Source organism: Hippocampus bargibanti, linkage group LG16 (assembly GCF_051943395.1).
Source record: "Hippocampus bargibanti isolate YZ-2025 linkage group LG16, ASM5194339v1, whole genome shotgun sequence".
Classification (NCBI taxonomy): Eukaryota; Metazoa; Chordata; class Actinopteri; order Syngnathiformes; family Syngnathidae; genus Hippocampus; species Hippocampus bargibanti.
Window position 1 is genome coordinate 7,310,142 of NC_142749.1, and position 18,260 is coordinate 7,328,401.

At 41.0% G+C, this 18,260-nt stretch overlaps 1 protein-coding gene across 3 annotated transcripts; it reads right to left on the minus strand.

The window, feature by feature from the left end:
* Positions 1–1,424: 1,424 nt before the first annotated feature.
* On the minus strand, positions 1,425–15,295 carry esrra (estrogen related receptor alpha). Of its 3 annotated transcripts, XM_089017091.1 has the most exons (8): positions 15,052–15,295; positions 13,677–13,758; positions 9,091–9,474; positions 7,876–7,992; positions 7,645–7,758; positions 6,253–6,420; positions 5,710–5,979; positions 1,425–4,404 (listed from the first exon to the last, which is right to left on the minus strand). In XM_089017091.1, exons 3-8 carry the CDS (start codon positions 9,467–9,469, stop codon positions 4,151–4,153), a joined length of 1,302 nt encoding a protein of 433 aa, XP_088873217.1. In that variant the 5' UTR covers positions 9,470–9,474; positions 13,677–13,758; positions 15,052–15,295; the 3' UTR covers positions 1,425–4,150. The 3 variants fall into 3 exon arrangements, with proteins under 3 accessions (XP_088873217.1, XP_088873218.1, XP_088873219.1); XM_089017092.1 differs by lacking the exons at positions 13,677–13,758; positions 15,052–15,295 and adding an exon at positions 12,348–12,728; XM_089017093.1 differs by lacking the exons at positions 13,677–13,758; positions 15,052–15,295 and adding an exon at positions 12,107–12,257.
* Positions 15,296–18,260: the final 2,965 nt, after the last annotated feature.

The window sequence follows — 18,260 nt, forward strand, 5'->3', positions numbered from 1 at the left end:
CGCACCCTGCCCACCACCTTTTCCAGCTACTCCCCTCAGGCAGGCGCTACCGATCCATGCGCACCAAATCCAGCAGACATTTAAACAGCTTCTTCCCCCAAGCCATTAACTCTTTGAACTCTTTCAACAGTAGCCAAAATGGAACTGTATAGTGCCACTTAGCAGTTTTTTTGACAACGATACTAGTGCAGCGTGTTCTACCGGAAACAAATTCCTTGTGTGTTCTACATACTTGGCAATAAAGATGATTCTGATTCTGAGTTGTGATAAAAATAAAATAAAAACTGTACACTTTAATAGCGATATGCAGAGGGACAGCAATGCCGTGTCACTGCAGAGCAAGCCAGCACAGTTAGCATGGTCATTGCGCAATCCATGGTGAGGCTCAGCCGGCTGCTGCCTCACCGCTCGTCTCTTTTTAGTATGTATTTGAACGGTAAATGTGAAAATTCAGCGATTTTGAAAAAAAAATGGTGAAGTTAAATGGAAAATAACTTTAAAGTACAAATCATTAAATAAATAACTGTTTATTTTTTCATTTGATATTTCCATGACAGGTGAGGCACAGCCTCACCTGCCTCCCCTGACTGCACGTCACTGGTAACATACTACTGTCAACCTGCACTGATGCTAAACAGCAGTTTGTAATGACATGCAACCAGTAGAAATGAGACCAATGAAATGAGGTGGGTAGTGTGTCCATTTATTTCACAGCACAAAGCACCTCAAAAAATCCACTCCCTGTTTCCTCAAACAGTGGAATATATCACTTTTATTCACAGTGATTTTAATGTGGACATATTTAGACAAGGACATCAAAACTATTCATCGAACTTCAAAACAAAGCCTACACAGAAAATCACAACCAGCAACACGCATCAAAATAAAGCAGTGTCAACAAATAGTAAATTGAGTAAAAAATAGAATTTAATCATTTAAATAGTCTGTCAAAATACAAACATTGATTTGAGCTTCTAAATAATGTTTAGTGGCTATTCCTCATAACTGGCAATGTTAAATATTCACAGAGGTTATACAAGGGAACAGGTGTTTTGGTAACTTATTGTATTGCTAATTTATATTAAATGTACACAGAAACCGTACGTGACTTTATAATTGCAATTGCAACACTGCCAACGACTCTCATTCCATTCAACATTGGTTTCCTATGACCACCTTAACATGGAGCTAAAATATACAGTAATAATATGAAGACACTATCTTCATGTAAAATGACATTTCCACGCATCTCCAAATTTGGTTAGTCAGCAAATTCGAAGCAACCCCCCCCCCCCCCCCCCCGCTCAAAAAAAAAAAAGGATCAACTTTACATGACAATATTTTTAAAAACAAGTTTGTCCAATTGCAAAACATTTTATATCCCCCAAATCGTAATTTAAAAGAGCAAGTCACAAATATGAAAAAAAGTTTTATCCACATTTATTTGGCTTTTTGACATACTTTTACACATTTGAAGCCTCACTAATCTGGTGGAAACCATATTTTTATCCCTGTTATGACAACTTTCAGAAAACAGTTTATAAAAATAGGACTTCTCATGTCCTAAATGAACATCTTAATCCGCAACTGATAAATTAGTTTATGAATCCAATCCATTTTCATTAATACTTTGAAAATCTTAGAAAGGAACACAGGGTTAATTGAAACATTGTTAATTTTTGAGACACCATAAGCAGCACAAATACTGTACATTTTGTAAAGAAATTGTCACATTGCTGGCTTCGTCACCTTGCACTATAAATTGCATGTTGCTAGTTATATTACTTTAACTGTACATGGCTGAAGGATTAATGGCACTTTGGCCAATATACAGACATACATGGGTTTCAGGAGCATCAGATTTGGACAGCAGATGCATTGAATGTGAACGTCATGATGATGATCACTTATTTTGGAAGTCTTTCATACAAAAAAAAAAGGGTAGGGCTTTCAGGGATGTAGCCAAAACAAGGGTTCAAAACACAATGTTGCATATGTTGCATTTCTAGTTGCCCTGAGCCCATTCCAGGTGTTTACAAGTGAAAGACACGTACAAACACAAAAATAGACCACATTGAAACGACCGATTACCGGTACTTTACAATGCACTTCCTCACTGCAGAAAGCGTACTAAACCATCTCACAGCACATGGATGGAACGAGTCAGACCAGTTTTCAGAGCAGCATGGCTGAGGTCCAGAACAAATGTCAAGACAACAGGATGGAAAAACGGCAAATGAGGAAGATGCATTTCTTGTCCAACCTCAGTGTTTGACAAAAAGAAAAAAAGTGGGAGCCTTATGTGCTAACAGGATTAACAAACACATTTTAGTACCTCTACTATTGATTGGTTTACTGTCCATGTTTTATTCTGTTGTATATTTCTTTCAGCGCTTTATGACAGCTGCAGCTGTTGTGAAAGCGCTGTTTGAATAAAGGATACAGGTATTTGGTTTACTGTCCAAATAGCAGATTTTAGTTGCACTTTTCGTGTGAACTTCTCCAAGATTATACATTTAAGTTGACTGCTGCAACATAGTGGCCCGGTAGTCGAGTGGTTAGCACGTTGACTTCACAATGCAGAAGTTCAATTTCAGCTCCGGCCACCCTGCGTAAAGTTTGCAGGCTCTTCTCTGGGCTGCGTGGTTTTTCTCCGGTGCCTCCGGTTTCCTCCCACATTAAAAAAAAAAACATGCATGGTAGGCTAATTGAACACTTTAAAGTGTCCTTAGGTGTGAGCGAGCACTGATGGTTTGTTTCTTTCTGTCCGCCCCGCGATTGGCTGGCAAGCAGTTTAGGGTTTCCTCCACCTACTGCCCAAATTGGGCTGGGAGAGGCTCCAGCAGCCCGCGCGACACGAGTGAGGATGAAGCGGTTTGGCAAATGAATGCTGCAAGATTTCAACAAGTAGTTCCAAATATTCTCACATTCTTAATAGGTCTCCATCAGGCTGCAAAAAATGTTTCACAATTTTGCCTGCCAAATGAACTGACTGATCATTAGCGAAAAATGACATTTAAAAGGTGGGCCCTGCTGCAAAATTATCAAGAACTTTGTCAACTAGTAGTCAGCCAACCAGCAGGGAGCAAACACGTGGTTTAGAAGTCATTAAGATGCTGAGATAACAAGTCATGGCAAGAAAATAAAGTCGAGCAAACATTCAAGATCAGCATTCGCGGCCTAGATTATTTTCAATTTCCGCCACAAATACGGGAAGATAATATTTATCCACTTAACCCATGCTACATTAAAAACTGAATGTACATATTTTTTTAAGTGGTAAAACTTGAATCTATTTTTTTTTTAATTTAATCCTGGACTAAAATTTGTTTAATTTGTTGAAAAGCATTGCAGTCAAAATACTGTTATTTTCTGTACTACGGTACAGAAAATAACAGTGGTAAATAATGGTGATTTTTTTTTTGAGACTAGGGTATTAATATAATAGGGATTTTGCCAAAGATGTGCACCACGTACCCGGTCCAAACCCATCCGTGGCAGAAATAAAAGCAGTCGGGGTCCTGAGTGGGAAAAACGACCAACCGGTGACTAACTCACTGGGAAGTAACTTAGCACATATTCCATTCTTAAGGTGACAGACAAGACTCAATTTATGATATTGCTTTTAGCATATTGCGAGACAGTCTTTGAAGTCAAATAAAACTGCCTTCAACGGCACTCAGCTATAGTAAATTAATGCACCCTGTTGTACTAAAAGTGGACCCTCAAGTCTTTTCTGGATATGTTATGGCTTTCATGAGTCACTGTTGCATTCGTTCCAAAGTTCAAAAGCCACATGACCGGAGTCAGTTCTTGACGCCTTCCATGTTCTCCAGTGGTTATGCAACTTCAGAATGATGCTACGACGAAACATCACAGAGGCCACAGCAAATAACTTGGCATCAGGCTGTATCGCTTCTGTTTTTGTCCACACAAATGAGGACAGTGCTCACTGAAGCTTTGACGGTTAAAACCTAAGCGCCGGCAGAGTCTTTATTTTTAAACCCCGCTTCTTTCCCTCGCGTCGACTGCAACGGAAAAAAAATCCCTTTTCTCATGAATAATTCTCTATTAAAACCTCTTTTGTGACAAACAATTCACCCACTCGTGTCGACTCTCTGCATCATCCTACGTTTGCCGCTGCTCCCTTCTAGGGTGAATCCATCATGGCTTCAAGCATCTCCAAAAATAGTTTGTGCATGGGTATACCGCCACGGGTCTTGATGCTGTAGAAAGTAGTCAGAGCCCGACCGGCGGTCTGCCGGAGCAGTGGCAACGTTAAAAGGAGACGACCGGCTCGCTGGGGATCGTCTGGGCGCCGCTGACACTCCAGCTCCAGTAGGGCCTGGTGGAGGAGATCCCGCAGCTTCTGCACAGCCTCCATATCCTCGATGTAAACAGAGTCTGACAGAGCAACATGGAGGATGGAATGAGCTACTGTGTTATGTCTCTCAACTTTCCCGACCCTTTATTTACAAAACACGGGATCGCTTTCCTAAATGACTTGCTGACTTGACGGTAAACTTGCATACTTCCACCCGTACATAAAAACATGTAGTGCTCATCTGCCTTGTTTTCAGGCAGGTGGGAAAATTATGCTTAGGTTGTTGTAATCATATGGAAACTGTAAATACAACTAAACAAGTGTCTCCTGTGCCTGTTCCACATTGGTATCCAATTCATACTGATATAATGCTCACTGCACATTGTCGCCTGCATCCACAAAAGAGGTGCAGTGGTAATTTTGGGTTATCTTAACCTTTCGGTTGACCCTGTATTCTGGTAGCATAAGCTGTCCACTCCCTTTCTCTGAAAGGGTTAATTTGCTACGAGAGGGCTGAGAACACAGGAACATTCTCAGAAGTCTGATGATGCGTAGTTATTGCATTGTAACTCATTTAACACATTCACTGCCATTCATGAATTTATTCGGGAATTGAAAAGTGTGATATGGAGCGCCATTCCCAAATTAGTTCGGGCTTTGTTTTTTCGTGCGTGCGTGCGTGCTGATGAAGCGCTGGCTAGACCTCTGGCTATGTTTTTTACTTTCCACAAGGGGGCAGTATTTACCTTTTTTCAGCTGTTGTTCAAGCCCTATATAAACCAACGTGTATGTATTGCATTGTACCTTGGACAGCCGCTCGCATTTCAAGCTCATATAACTCCAGACCCATATAATTTTGTAAATAACTCATTTGTTTCTAGTGAAAGATCATAGTTTAAGGTTTCTTACGCTGCATTTGAGTGAACGCTGGCGTGTGTGGCTGCTGATGCTCACCCGTAGGAATAAATATCCCCTGAATGTAAAGTGTCCTTGAGTTTTGAAAGGAGCTTATAAATGAAATGATGATGATTATTATTATTGAATGTTTAGGTAGTCTTAAAACTCAATATTCTGTGGGCCCTGGAATTTGAGTGACAATGACTCTCTTCCCACCTTCAAATCCCATCTCAAAACCAACCTATTTAAAATCGCATTCTCTGTAGTATAGCTTTATCTCTTGTTATTTTTATCAATTTAGCTGTAGTTTCATTTACGTCCCTGTTTTGTGATTGTAAAGTGTCCTTGAGACCGTGCTTATAAATAACATGTATTATTATTATTAATGACAAAAACTCTGGCACTGGAGTGGACACATTTTTGCATGTCTGGCAGTGAATGAGTTAATTGGCTAGCAAGCGTCATCTGACAACAACACAATACTGTACCTGAGTTAGTGAGCGCGATGGCTTTTAGCATGACAAACTCCTCTCTGTCCACATTTAGGGCACGGAAACGTCGGGCCAGTTGACTGATTGCCGCATTTAGCTCCGTTAGGCCGGCAACGCGAGACATTTCCTCATCAAGGACAAAATCCTCGGCGAAGACAACCTCATCTTCACAGCCAAGCGAGCGGAACGCGACACCCAGGACCAGCACCTCCAGCCAAACAGACTGTAGCACAGACATCTGGTCTGCTAGCGACAGAGACAAGAAGCCTGGCGGGGGAATACAAAAAGTTAGAGTGAAGGTTCTGAATGTTAAGGAGGACAACAAGTCCTGGCAGCAGAGCAATAGAGCTCCACATATTCTTATCCACTTGATAAGAAATCCACCTCCGGCGTACAGAAGAGCAAAAACCAAGAACTGTCAGGGCATTTACAGAATAAAAATGTACCCATCATATAAAATTGTTCTTGTTGTCATTCTTTGGATGTTAGAGAATCCAGAAACCATGGTGTTGTAAAAGAGTTTCTCTCATTGTCGCCTACCTGGAATGTGTTTGGCCCAGCCAATGATGACGACCAGCTCACGGTCAGCAAGGTCACAAAGAGTTGTAAGGGTGCGCTGGGCCGTGTCAGGCTGCAGCGGGTCGGGCATTGCAAATAACTTTTCTGGTTCTGCGACTAACAGGTGGGACACGATGATGTTTGAAGAACCTGTATCCGAAAAGACAAAAAAAGAACATGGTAAGGCGGGGTAGAAAGTCACACACATGCCTTAAAATATAGTGAAGACATTTAACTCATTCACTGCCAAACATGTGCAAAAATGTGTCCACTCCAGTGTCAGGGTTTTTGTCATTGTCACTTAAATTCTGAGTTTTAGGACTACATAAACATTTAATGCAACATTAGAAACCTTAGACTCAATTTCGATGAAAAGGTTTCTTCAGCCGTCATCTGTACTTCTTTGAAGGTGTCGGACGTTTCGCTTCTTATCCAATATGCTACGTCAGCGAACGAAACATCTTGGATAAGAAGAGAAACGTCCGACACCTTCAAAAAAGTACAGATGACGGCTGAAGAAATCTTTTCTTCGATGGACCACTCCTGTACGACTGAGAGCTTACACAGATCTCAGACTCTCTTTTTTCATCAGGGAAAAAAAGAGTTAATTCCTAAATTATATGGGCCTGGAGTTATATGAGCATGAAATGAGGGTGGCTGTCTAAAATAAAATGCATTAATAACAGCTGAAACTGGAACAAAGCAATAACATAGAAAAGGGCAAACGCTGCCCCCTTGTGGAAAAGAAAAAAACATTGCCAGAGGCCATGGCTAGCGCTTTATCGGCAACCAAGCATGAAAAAACTAAACCCGAACAAATTCAAGAATGGCACTCCATGTCAAATTTTCATTCCCGAATAAATGCTTGAATGTCAGTGAATGAGTTAAACTCAGAATATATCAGAATAACATTTGTGGAGAAAAAAACTAACCCAGATTGTGTGCTAAAGTCACAAATAAACTTATTTTGAAGAATATTACACAGTGACTTGAATTGATTGGTATATCTCAGGAGAAGCCAACTGTAAGTATGAAGTACAATCACATTTCCAATAATATTCGTACGACATGAATTTATACTTGATCTTCAGCTGTTGCTCAAGTGCTATATAAATCAATATGTATTGTATTTTATACGAATTGAACATAAGATAAAATGATGGGCCTGGTTCTGTCCAAAAATGCAATGAATTGATTGTTGGAAGGAGTCTTTGGTTGTGTTGCACCTTACTAGAAAAAAGGGCAACTGGAGTAGTCGCTGGCAATGTTTAAAAACCAATTTGGATGTTTTTTGCCATCGTGTTTTGTTACCGTGTCTGCTAAATAGTGTTGCACTTTCTAACATTTTCTGCAGGAGCTTTGGTTGCAACAAACCCTTTTCGTTGTCCTTAGTCAATGATAGAGGGACACTCTGGTATGTTGCATTTTCCACTTCAGGGCGTCGTTTGTACTTCTGCCGCCCACCTCGGACCCGATCAAGGCGAACTCCTGCAAGCGGGACACATTAAAAGCAATATTTTATGCGGAGAAAACACATTTGAAATAAAAAGACTAGTAGTAAAAAGCCAGATAATCTACTGCCGGTTTGGTGGAAGTCCCGCTTACCCTCTTTCAGCATGCCCACTTTGAGGCACTTGGTGAAGCGGCATGCCTGGCAAGCCTTTCTGCGCCTTTTGGTGATCTCACATTCATTCGATGCGGGACAGCTGTATTCAATGTTACCTTCATGCAAGCATAGAAAATGAGAGGATGTTTTAGTAGTCAGTCTTTCACAAAGTGATAAATGAATTAAAATGGTCCTCGCCGTCATCAGAATGCAAAATATATCAGGTGGGTTGAAACAAGCCCAACATTTTTTTTCGACTGTGATTAAAATGGATGACAGCATAGCATGTATGTTTATTGGAATTTCTTTAGAATGGAGCACACCTGCTTGGATAAAGTCGTAGTGTTGACACCAAACACCGTCACACACCAAGCATCATATTCAAGACAAGTCTGTGGACTGAGACGGGATTTTCTCAAGTCATAGATCTGGCGAAGGGTGGACAAAAATGTCTTGCTGCTTTGACATTCCTAATGAGTGTAGTGGACTTTCTCGCCCATACATGGAAGCAGTTTGGAACTACCGGGAAAGTACCTTGAGCTGGCCTGCTCATCCAAATAAAATTATTTTTTTTTTCCACAGAGGTGACCAAGAATCCAATGCTCACTCTATCAGAGCTCCAGCGATGATCTGTATAAAGAGGTTCCAGTAAGACAACCATCTATGCAGAAGCCACCACAGAATGGCAAAAGCCACAGGTCAGTCTGCCTGAAATTTACCTCAAAGGTGACACTAAATTCTTTGGTCAGATGAGACAATTTTTTTGGTGTGAATGGTTGGAGAAAACCAGGCATAATTCATCAACTGACAAAAATCGGCCCTAATTTGAAGCATGCTTTGCAGTAATATGCTCCTGCAGGGATATTTTTGCCAACTGGAACTGGGGAACTGATATAAAATGGAAGCCGTGTTTTGTGGAACTCATCCGTGATGATGTTTACCCCCACGGCATTATCCGGGCGGGCTATTGTGGCACATGCTACCATCAAATAAACACCATTTATTGTTTATGCAACATGAAAATGGTTATTATTCGGATCTGTGGCATTATGAAATGTGCATTAACTGAACAAGCTTGCTGTCCATACTACATTTGCAGTAAAAAAAATAGTAGTAAAAGTAGTAAGTAAAATTGTGTCTTCACTATGTTTTACTTGACATTGCCAACGTAAAAAAATCAACAAGGACAAGTTGTTTTACAGGTCAAGATATACCTTGGATGGTTCTCTTGAAGAAAGCTTTGCAGGCTTCGCACGAAGCCACGCCGTAGTGGTAACCTGAAGCCACGTCCCCACAAACCAAGCACAGCCTCTTGGGTAACGTGCTCAGGGCATACTTGCACCGCCCGGCTCCATTTCCAGTGGATCCTTCGTCTGCTCCATCTCCACTCTCGTCTTTGAAGTGGCAACGCAAGGCTGGTGTGTAGAGCGGCGGTGAATAGCGTTTAACACCGTCTCCTCTGGCCTCTCCACCTCCACTTTGAGAGGAGTCAGAGGAGGCCCCGCCGGGACTCGTCCGACCTCCACCGCCTCCCTCTGGACTGCTCGGTTCTGCCTTGATGTAGACATCTGACCGGCGATCCCTGGAAGACATGTTGTCTAGAGGGCAAGAAAAAAATACAGTGTAAATAACAATTTAAAAGTACTTGGTGCAGTAGTAAGGAGTTCAAGGGAGCTCAAAGCAGCACCTTCTTTATTGCAGCCCATCACACTGACATCTTTCCTTTTGTGCTTGCCGTGTGGTGTGCAACAAAAATAGAGTGCAGCGTGAACATTGAATGATGACATATTGTAAAAACAATAGGAGACAATTTAATCAACGTTACTGCAATGCAGTCCAATAGGTTAACTTTAACTTGACATTTTCATTATCATCAAGACGGCAGCCTGTGTGGTCAAAGTGTAAATGCTTCCGGAGAGGAGCGACAGGCCCTGCCAATATTCAAGTGCCACTCTCGCCACATTAAAGCCGCTAGAAATTTCCCCACTGTGGGACGAATGAAGGATTAGCGTATCTACCTCCTACTATACCGATCACTACTGAATTACTTAGCATAGCGTTCACAGAGTTGTCACTTAAGTAATAAAAAAAATTGAATGACGTAGAAAAGCCTCGCTTGTTTCTGTATATCGTATCAAGTATGACATTAAAGTCATGGAATCAACGTCACTTTACATACGACACAACCTCACTTTACATACGACACTACCTCAATTTACATTCAGAAATTACATGTATTGTCTGTTGTCAATTGTCTGTCTCTTTTTTTAGCCACATTATAAGTGCCTTGCACGCTGGGTCCGAGAGGACATCAATTTTATCTGTGCTGTATGTCATGCATATTACCATATTTGACAATAAAGCTGACTATGATTCAGCTAACCCAAAACCTTCTATACATATTAAAACTGCACTGTCTTTAAGTCAGGAGAGTGTGAAGTCTTTGTCACTGGCATCTCCGCAAATTAAAATAGCCAAGGTGACTGGATGAAGGTCACGCTGCTCGTAAAGCAGATTTGCTCTTCACTTTCCAGGCGCATAACTAACGCTACAATGTGTGAAGCTGTAAGAGGGCTGCGGCAATAACACTTTCCCTTCTCTCAATGTCTATAACTGCTATTGGGTGGAAAAGTAAAATGACAGCAAGCAAACAGGCTTATGCACACAATGTCTGTACTGTACATGCGAGAAGACGCAGAAGGACATTTGCACAGCAAAACCTCAGTGAAAAACATGGTCAAAAGAAATATGAAAGCATTTAGGCTAGTTAAAATAGAAAGTACGCTCCATTATGTGGTTTTATTGATTATTTCATTTTAATAGACAAGATTGCCCATGCGTGGAGACATGCGTGAAGCGCAGACAATGCCACAATGCAAAACTGAGCTACATTGCCATTTTAGTGTCTTAGCAAGTTTTCCTTTTAACATCCAATAAACATACTGACTGTATCGCTACATTACATTAAGTAAGATCTAGTGGTCTTAGAAGTGGTGGTTAAATTCCGGAGACACGGGCAAAGGACAAATTTGTATTTGTTACCAAATGTAATACAATCTAATGCACCAACTATGGGGGCAAGCAGGTGGGTTCCTATTTGTGTTAGATTGAAATTTCAATAGACTACATCACCAAATAAGAGACAAAATGTTGCAATAAGTACAATATATGTTCCAACTAATATTTACCAACCAAAAAATTAATTAATTTGACTCTTTCAAAACAACATGAACACAAATGGCAGTATGGAAGGAGTATGAGATGAGCTTTCATTGAATTAAACGCCTGTGCAGGAAAGGTCTATTATGGATGCTACAGCTTCGTGTTTGCTTTCAATATTTAGCTTGTAGCAGACGTGCACATTTCACCTTGATCTACTTGTGAAAAGAATGCTTTGATCCTCTCTTTCATCAAAAACTGCTTCATACAACAAAGAGGGAGCGAATGTGCTTTCGATTGAATGACTGTCTTTTGTATTGTCACATTATTTGTTATTTTGTTGTTTTGACTTCAAGATGGCACAGTGAGAGTGGCTGCCTTTATATTCTTCTATATTTTGATTCTATATTTTGTTTTTCTTCTTTCCTTTAATCTTCCTTTGATAATTTGGCAGCTGTGACATGTACATTTCTCCACTGTGAGACAAAGAAGTGCTAATCTCATCTAGCCAATCATTTTCATGATAATACTATTCTAATCAGGGTTGCCTACGCCGTCAACGCATTGCATGTATTTACTTATTTTAGAAACAAGTTTGTGAGGGGCCAAAGAAAAGTAGTCATTCATAGAGATGACACATTTAGCCGTGGTGATAGTGTGTCTTATCGACGCACAGAAATCGCTGGGATTTATCTATATGCTAAATCCCAACAAGATCCGGTGATCAATCACAATTAATTTTGCATATACTGTGTCAACCCGGCACTCAATCCCATGCAATCGCAGTTGGTAACCTCGGCTGGAGTTTGCCTCATCAGACATGTGAATTTTGTTCAAAAGTGCGTCGGACTGCAAAACTGGCAATTAAAAGCGGCTGTGTGCCACCAAATTTGGATTATTCCAAATTATAACTCGTGTGAATTTGTGTGGAATCTGTCGTCAGTGCTTTGCCACGCGCATCGCTGCACACACCGACGTCGTTCCGTTTGGCTCAGAGACGAACATCTTCAAGAGAAAATCATTTTGATTCAAATGCGACCGTCGAAATAAAACAGTTTAACTGCATCTCACTCAATGTAAACCGGCTCCATTCACTTCACTGTTATTGCGATCCACCATCGAAACTCCAACCCAGGAAATCTCCCAACACGTTAGCACTGGCGATTACGTTAGCGAGCAGTTTAAACAGGGAAGTTAGCTTCCCATGGCTACCTAGCGAGCAGTTCCTTTGGGTTAAGTCATAGTAACAATCCTACATCCGCTTGGCTCTTGATTTATTTTGGCCGCTAACTCACGCCAAACTACGTTTTACCTGAAAGGGAAGACCGGCGTGGCACTCGAGTCTCCGGGGTGCGTTCCAATGGAGTGAAAAGCAAGCGGTACCCAGGCTGCCAGCTACGCGTTACAATGTTGCTATGTGCCAAGCTAAGAGGTGCTACGTCTCCTAAGCCAAACAGCTGTTTGGTCAACAAACATTTCCGAGATGATTAGAACAATCTTATTACAGATTTGCCGTTCGACAGCGTTGTTAAGAGCTGGGAATGAGTGAATGAATATCACGGTTCACATATCCAAATAACTCCCAAATTAATCACGTCGTATAATTACACATTCCAGTTTTGCATCTCTTTCAATAACGGGTAGCTTGCAAATTATTCCTCCAAAAAGCACATACCCCAACAGTGCAGCAGTTTTTATGACACATTTTAAACATAATTTTGGAATATTGAGCCATGATCAATGTCTAAGAGAGAGAAAGAGAGAGACAAAGAGAGAGAGACAGAGACACAGACAGAGACCCAGAGAGAGAGAGAGAGAGAGAGAGAGAGAGAGAGAGACAGAGACAGAGACCCAGAGAGAGAGAGAGAGAGAGAGAGAGAGAGAGAGAGAGAGAGAGAGAGAGAGAGAGAGAGAGAGAGAGAGAGAGAGAGAGAGAGAGAGAGAGAGAGAGAGAGAGAGAGAGAGAGAGAGAGAGAGAGAGAGAGAGAGAGAGAGAAAACAAAAATCTCAGGAACAGATAGTTGTTGAGAAAAAAACATACAGGTACTATTAAACATTTATTGAACGGTCCAGCGTGTGCTCTGACGCAGACACTCGTTTGGCATGGATAGCGATTCCTATTATAGCTGGTAGTGCATGAACCAGGAGTTAATTAATTGAACTGGCACAATTCCTGAGCATGTATGTGCAATTTTGAAGAGTAATGCAATTTTTAGTTTAGAAATAGACACCTGATTTATATTTATGTATCCTAGGCTGCATGCAACACCGGTGAAATCATAGATTTATGCAATACGACCATCATAACAAGTTACAGCATGGGGGACATCATCCAAATGGGTCTTAATACTACTTGAGAAATACGGGTCTGCAAGTGTTTGAACCGCAAACAATGCAGACAGCAACTTAACACAAATACCCTGCACAATCATTTGCCAACAAACAAACCCAAAATACCACATTATACCATAACAATGGGAGCAACAAGAAGAGCCCCTCAACTGTGACAAAGTCCCCCACTTCCAATTCCTAGCTTTAAATTGCACTTTACTACATACATTTGCTGTAAATGATTCAGCAACTTTAAAACGGTGAATGGCATGCCCCCAACTATCAGTAGATATGATTGAAAATTCATTACCTGGTTGCTGGACTGGAAGCCTATAAACAGTAAGCAATTCCCAGTGTCTCCTGTAGGTTGTGGACGGCTGCTATCGGGCCACCTGCAAAGTAAATGAAGGTATGTACTGAATGCTGCATGGGTTTTGGGGATTCTGCAGAAAGATGTGTGTTTCATAAAAGACGAATTAAAGGATAGGCGTGAATCCTGCCACTAAAAACTATCAGTTGCTGCCATTGGCTATGAAAGCACTAGTGAATAGAAAACAATGAGACATAATCTCCGAAACATATACGTAACTGGCAGAATATATTCAGATTTATGGACAAGACTCAACAAACGCCCCCCCGCCCCTTATGCTGCGTGATACACTCCAAAGGTCAAAGTCACAGGAATGCTTCAAGGACAGACAGTAAAGCCAACACCTTGTCTCTCACTCATACCAAGTTGGGAACTGAAGTTTGCTCATAGCTCTTCTAATATTGGAGTGCATAATTAATTGGTTGTGCAAATGCGACCAAAGATCACATAAATACTCTCGTGTCAGTTATTTAATACCTCATGGGCAACATACGCAATCAGAACGCTGACTGACACTGAAGCCGACACACTTAAACTCCATGTGTGTCCAAGTCCAACGTCCCTTCGGTGAGATGTTGTTTTGATGCAAGTTGACTTGCCGCATAGTGGTCATTGTCGGTGGTTACGCATCAAATAAGTGAATTTAAAAGTCATTTAGAGGTTTGTATATGCCGTGCACGGTGCAGCTACCAGAAACAGCACCCAGGGGTGACCTTGCCTACTGATCTCGAACCGGTGAAAGGTTAATTGTCAAAGTGGATTAGACCTTCAGATCAGTGATCTCAATCCCAGACCAGCAGGCTTGGTTACATTCAGAGGGCAGTGTGTTGAGACAGGAAGTCCATTAACACTGAAAATGATAACCTGCCAAAGTTAAGGACCCCCAACTCTGGATTATTGCAGATGTGCGCAGTGCATTGAAATCGCTACTTTTGTATTAATCTTAACCTGGATGCATCAAATGGAATGATATTTTGTTCTAGGAACAGTACATCCTGTTTAAATATTGTATGGGGCTTTCAAAGACATTGTGGCTTGATTATGAAACTTCAAGTCTTTTCGTGACGTCTAGAAGTAGTGCTTTTGTGCACAGGCACATGTGGTGTCTGCAGTAAATTATCGACGGAAAGAAAACTAAATGATCAATTCCCCAGCGGCTAGTGCCCCCTACCCCCAATAACGTGACCACGCCAACTTCACTCTCCCCAGCATGCATACAAATCAGGCTACCATGGAGTAAAATCGGCAGCACATGCATAACGAACGGATAACCACAATTTCATTCAGATTCCCGCTATGCATTCTCTATACTTACCAAAAACAACAGAACCCGGATTTTATATCTGGGCCAAGCAGGTCTGCGGGACAAGTAAGTCCACCGTTCACTTGAGCGCTCTGACGGCACTGTTAAGCAATATCGTGTTTGTCACACCTGACGGTGACTTGGCCGAGAAATTCGTGGTGACAACTCCGAGCGACACGGTCTTCTCCGCCTGCTTGGTTCCAAGACAGGTATTAAAATCCTCACCTTCGACTCACGCAGCTGAAGCGTCTTTACATAGTCCAGTTTCAAATAAGTCAATACTGCATCCTGTTATGTTAAATTCAGAATAAAACACTATTTTATTCTGCTTGTCGCTAAAAGATTTGGTTTGGTTGGAGTAACAATATACCTATTCCAAATTTAATATAATATTGTGTAATTTTATTGTGCATATTCGTGTACGAACTGACAATTAATACAATTAAAATTGCAATGGTTTATCTTTTTTAGTTCGCGTATAACATTAACTTCCGGTGATACTGTTTTTTACTAACTTGATGCACAAGATGACGTCAGACCCTGTCCCGTGCTCCGGCTCCTCCCACTGAGCAATTTACGTCTGCCTTTACCGCTACGTCTCTACGTACTTGTCATCCACTAGCGTCGTCGATCCTGAACGAGGCCAAGCAACTCCTGCAGATTTTTTTATCAAGAAAGAATACGCGTAGGACAGTGAAGTAATATCACGTGACTTTTCCTCATATGTGCACATTTCTCCTAACATTGCAACATGCAAAAACATGTAGAAATGTACGTCCTGATTATGTCACCTTATACGTAGACCACTCTAGTTTTTTTTATTCTTATTGTCACAATCGACACGGGAGATCTGCAAGAGCACGTGTAAAACTATGCCGTCTGTCTCGTGACACTGCCACATTTAATTCATTAACGTTATTCGGAGTCTCGATTGCAAGGATGTCAACCGTCTCACTGAAATAAATTGAGCTATATTATTCCAAACACTCTAATAGTTTGTCAAAGGTCCCAATACTTGGATAGATTGTATTGGTAAAGAGTGTCACTATTGTCCATTTCATCTATAAAACTTTATATAGTATATATAATATTTCATATATAAAAAATAAACCAATCTTGGAATATGCGCCGATCCACATTTGTCTGTATTTAGCCTATTGCGTGTTACTATAACTAATCCCCCTCCCTCAACACCGTAGTTGCGTCAAAGGTGCGCCTCGTTGTGGTCACGCGTGAAATGGGCTGCGGGTGCAGGATGGTCGTGGCGCGCGCACACGAGAGGAAAAACTGACGGTGGTGTCATTACGACCTTGAAGCAAGGTCATTGGGTCTCTACTGCAGGCACTGCAATTCTGCGGGACTGCATCGTGCTGGTGCAGTGTGAATTTTAAACCTGGCAAAACCGGCCCTGTTTTGGGTTTTATAGAATGACATATAAATTGTTTAAAAGTTGACAATTTAACAGACTGTGTTATACAATCTATTTTTCCATAACATAAATTGGAACTACATACTATGAATGCCATTTGGGTACCCAACGGCGCCTCTTACAGTAGGTCCTGACCTTAGACAGGTGTCCGCTGATAGACTACATAAATACCAAGACACCATTGTACAAGAAAGCACATTACGGCATCAATGACTCGTTATAGAAAAGCAACCAAAATATCCACACTACATTACACACAATTTGATAAGCATACACAAATAGTTACTTGGTCAGTTGGTGCATACTTTGAAGCTTTTAAGGCACTGCAGTCTTCCTAACCAAGGCAACACAAATAAAGTAGAACATGAAGAGATAAGGCTCAGTGTTCTGTTAAACGTTTGCTGCTGATTAGAATGCTTTTACTATTTACACAAGCAAACATGTCAGTTCACAGTAATGACCGACACTGCAATGTCAAGAGAGATTTGTTAAAATGAAGTTGATCTTGATTCGAACAGTGAGCTAATTTCAACAGAACATTATCACTATGCAATTTGACCAAATTTGTTATATCTGCAGGGTTTCAGATTTTTTTTTAATAATACACAATCAGAATATTGTTTCCAACTGCACGTCAGGAGTGAAGTGTACAGACGAGTCAGTATTCTCCCTCTGGTGGCAGCAGTGGGGTGAGTGCAGCAGCAGTAGTATTCGTGGCATTCTAGAGGCGTAACGCGTGTGTGTGTGCGCGTGCGTATGTGTGTGTCCTCCAGTAAAAGGTCACCCACTGCCAGCGCACATCATCGCAGCCTGCTGACTTCCTGAGCGCCCTGCCAGAAGGCTGCCTGTCATCTTTATACATGCTACAGTAAACTGTCCCATTTGCTGTAGCAGGGAGGGGGGGTTTACCCCATGACTCACATCATCTGCATTTTTCTTGTTCAACAACATAGCAACAAATAAAGACTAGATAAATGTATGTGCATTTGTAAAGTTTGTGATGAATACCATTCATATTATACAGTATGTTGCAGTGGTTGGATATTTGAACACAAATGTGGAGCAACACATGAAGATGGATGACACAACAATGCTGTCATCACCTTATTAAGTCATGTACAGTAGTTTAATACATTCTTGTTAAGAGATTTGTTTTAACTTCAGCTTAAAGTGCTACATAAATCAATATCTATTGTACTGTATTGTATTCTGCTCTTGTTCGTTTGCGCATTCCTGATTGCGATATGCTGCCTTCTGGTGGCCAAGGCAGATTCACCTGCGTATTTTGCTGTCTTTGAGGATAATGCTTTTCTAGACTAATGGCTTTTCTCTTATTTACCGGTAAGTATACAGTACATTGAATATTTTAATTTACGAGCATGATCACATAATTCATTTAACTATTATCTCAAGCACCACTTTATATTGCTTGTATAGGGAGTAGAAAGAATGAACATTTAACTCATTCACTGCCATTCACAAATTAATGTGGGAATTGAAAATATGACGTAGAGCGCCATTCCCGAATTTGTTCAGGTTTTGTTTTTTTTTATGGTTGGGTGCCGATAAAGCACTGGCTATGGCCTCTGGAAATGTTTTTTTTTTCTTTTGTATAGGGAGGCAGCATTTCCCTTTTTTTCCATGTTAGCGCTTTGTTCCAGCTTCAGCTGTTGTTAAAGCGCGATATAAACCAATATGTATGTATTGCACTATACAGTATTTTGGACAGCCGCCCCCATTTCAAGCTCATATAACCCCAGACCCATTTAATTTAGAAAATAACTCTTTTGTT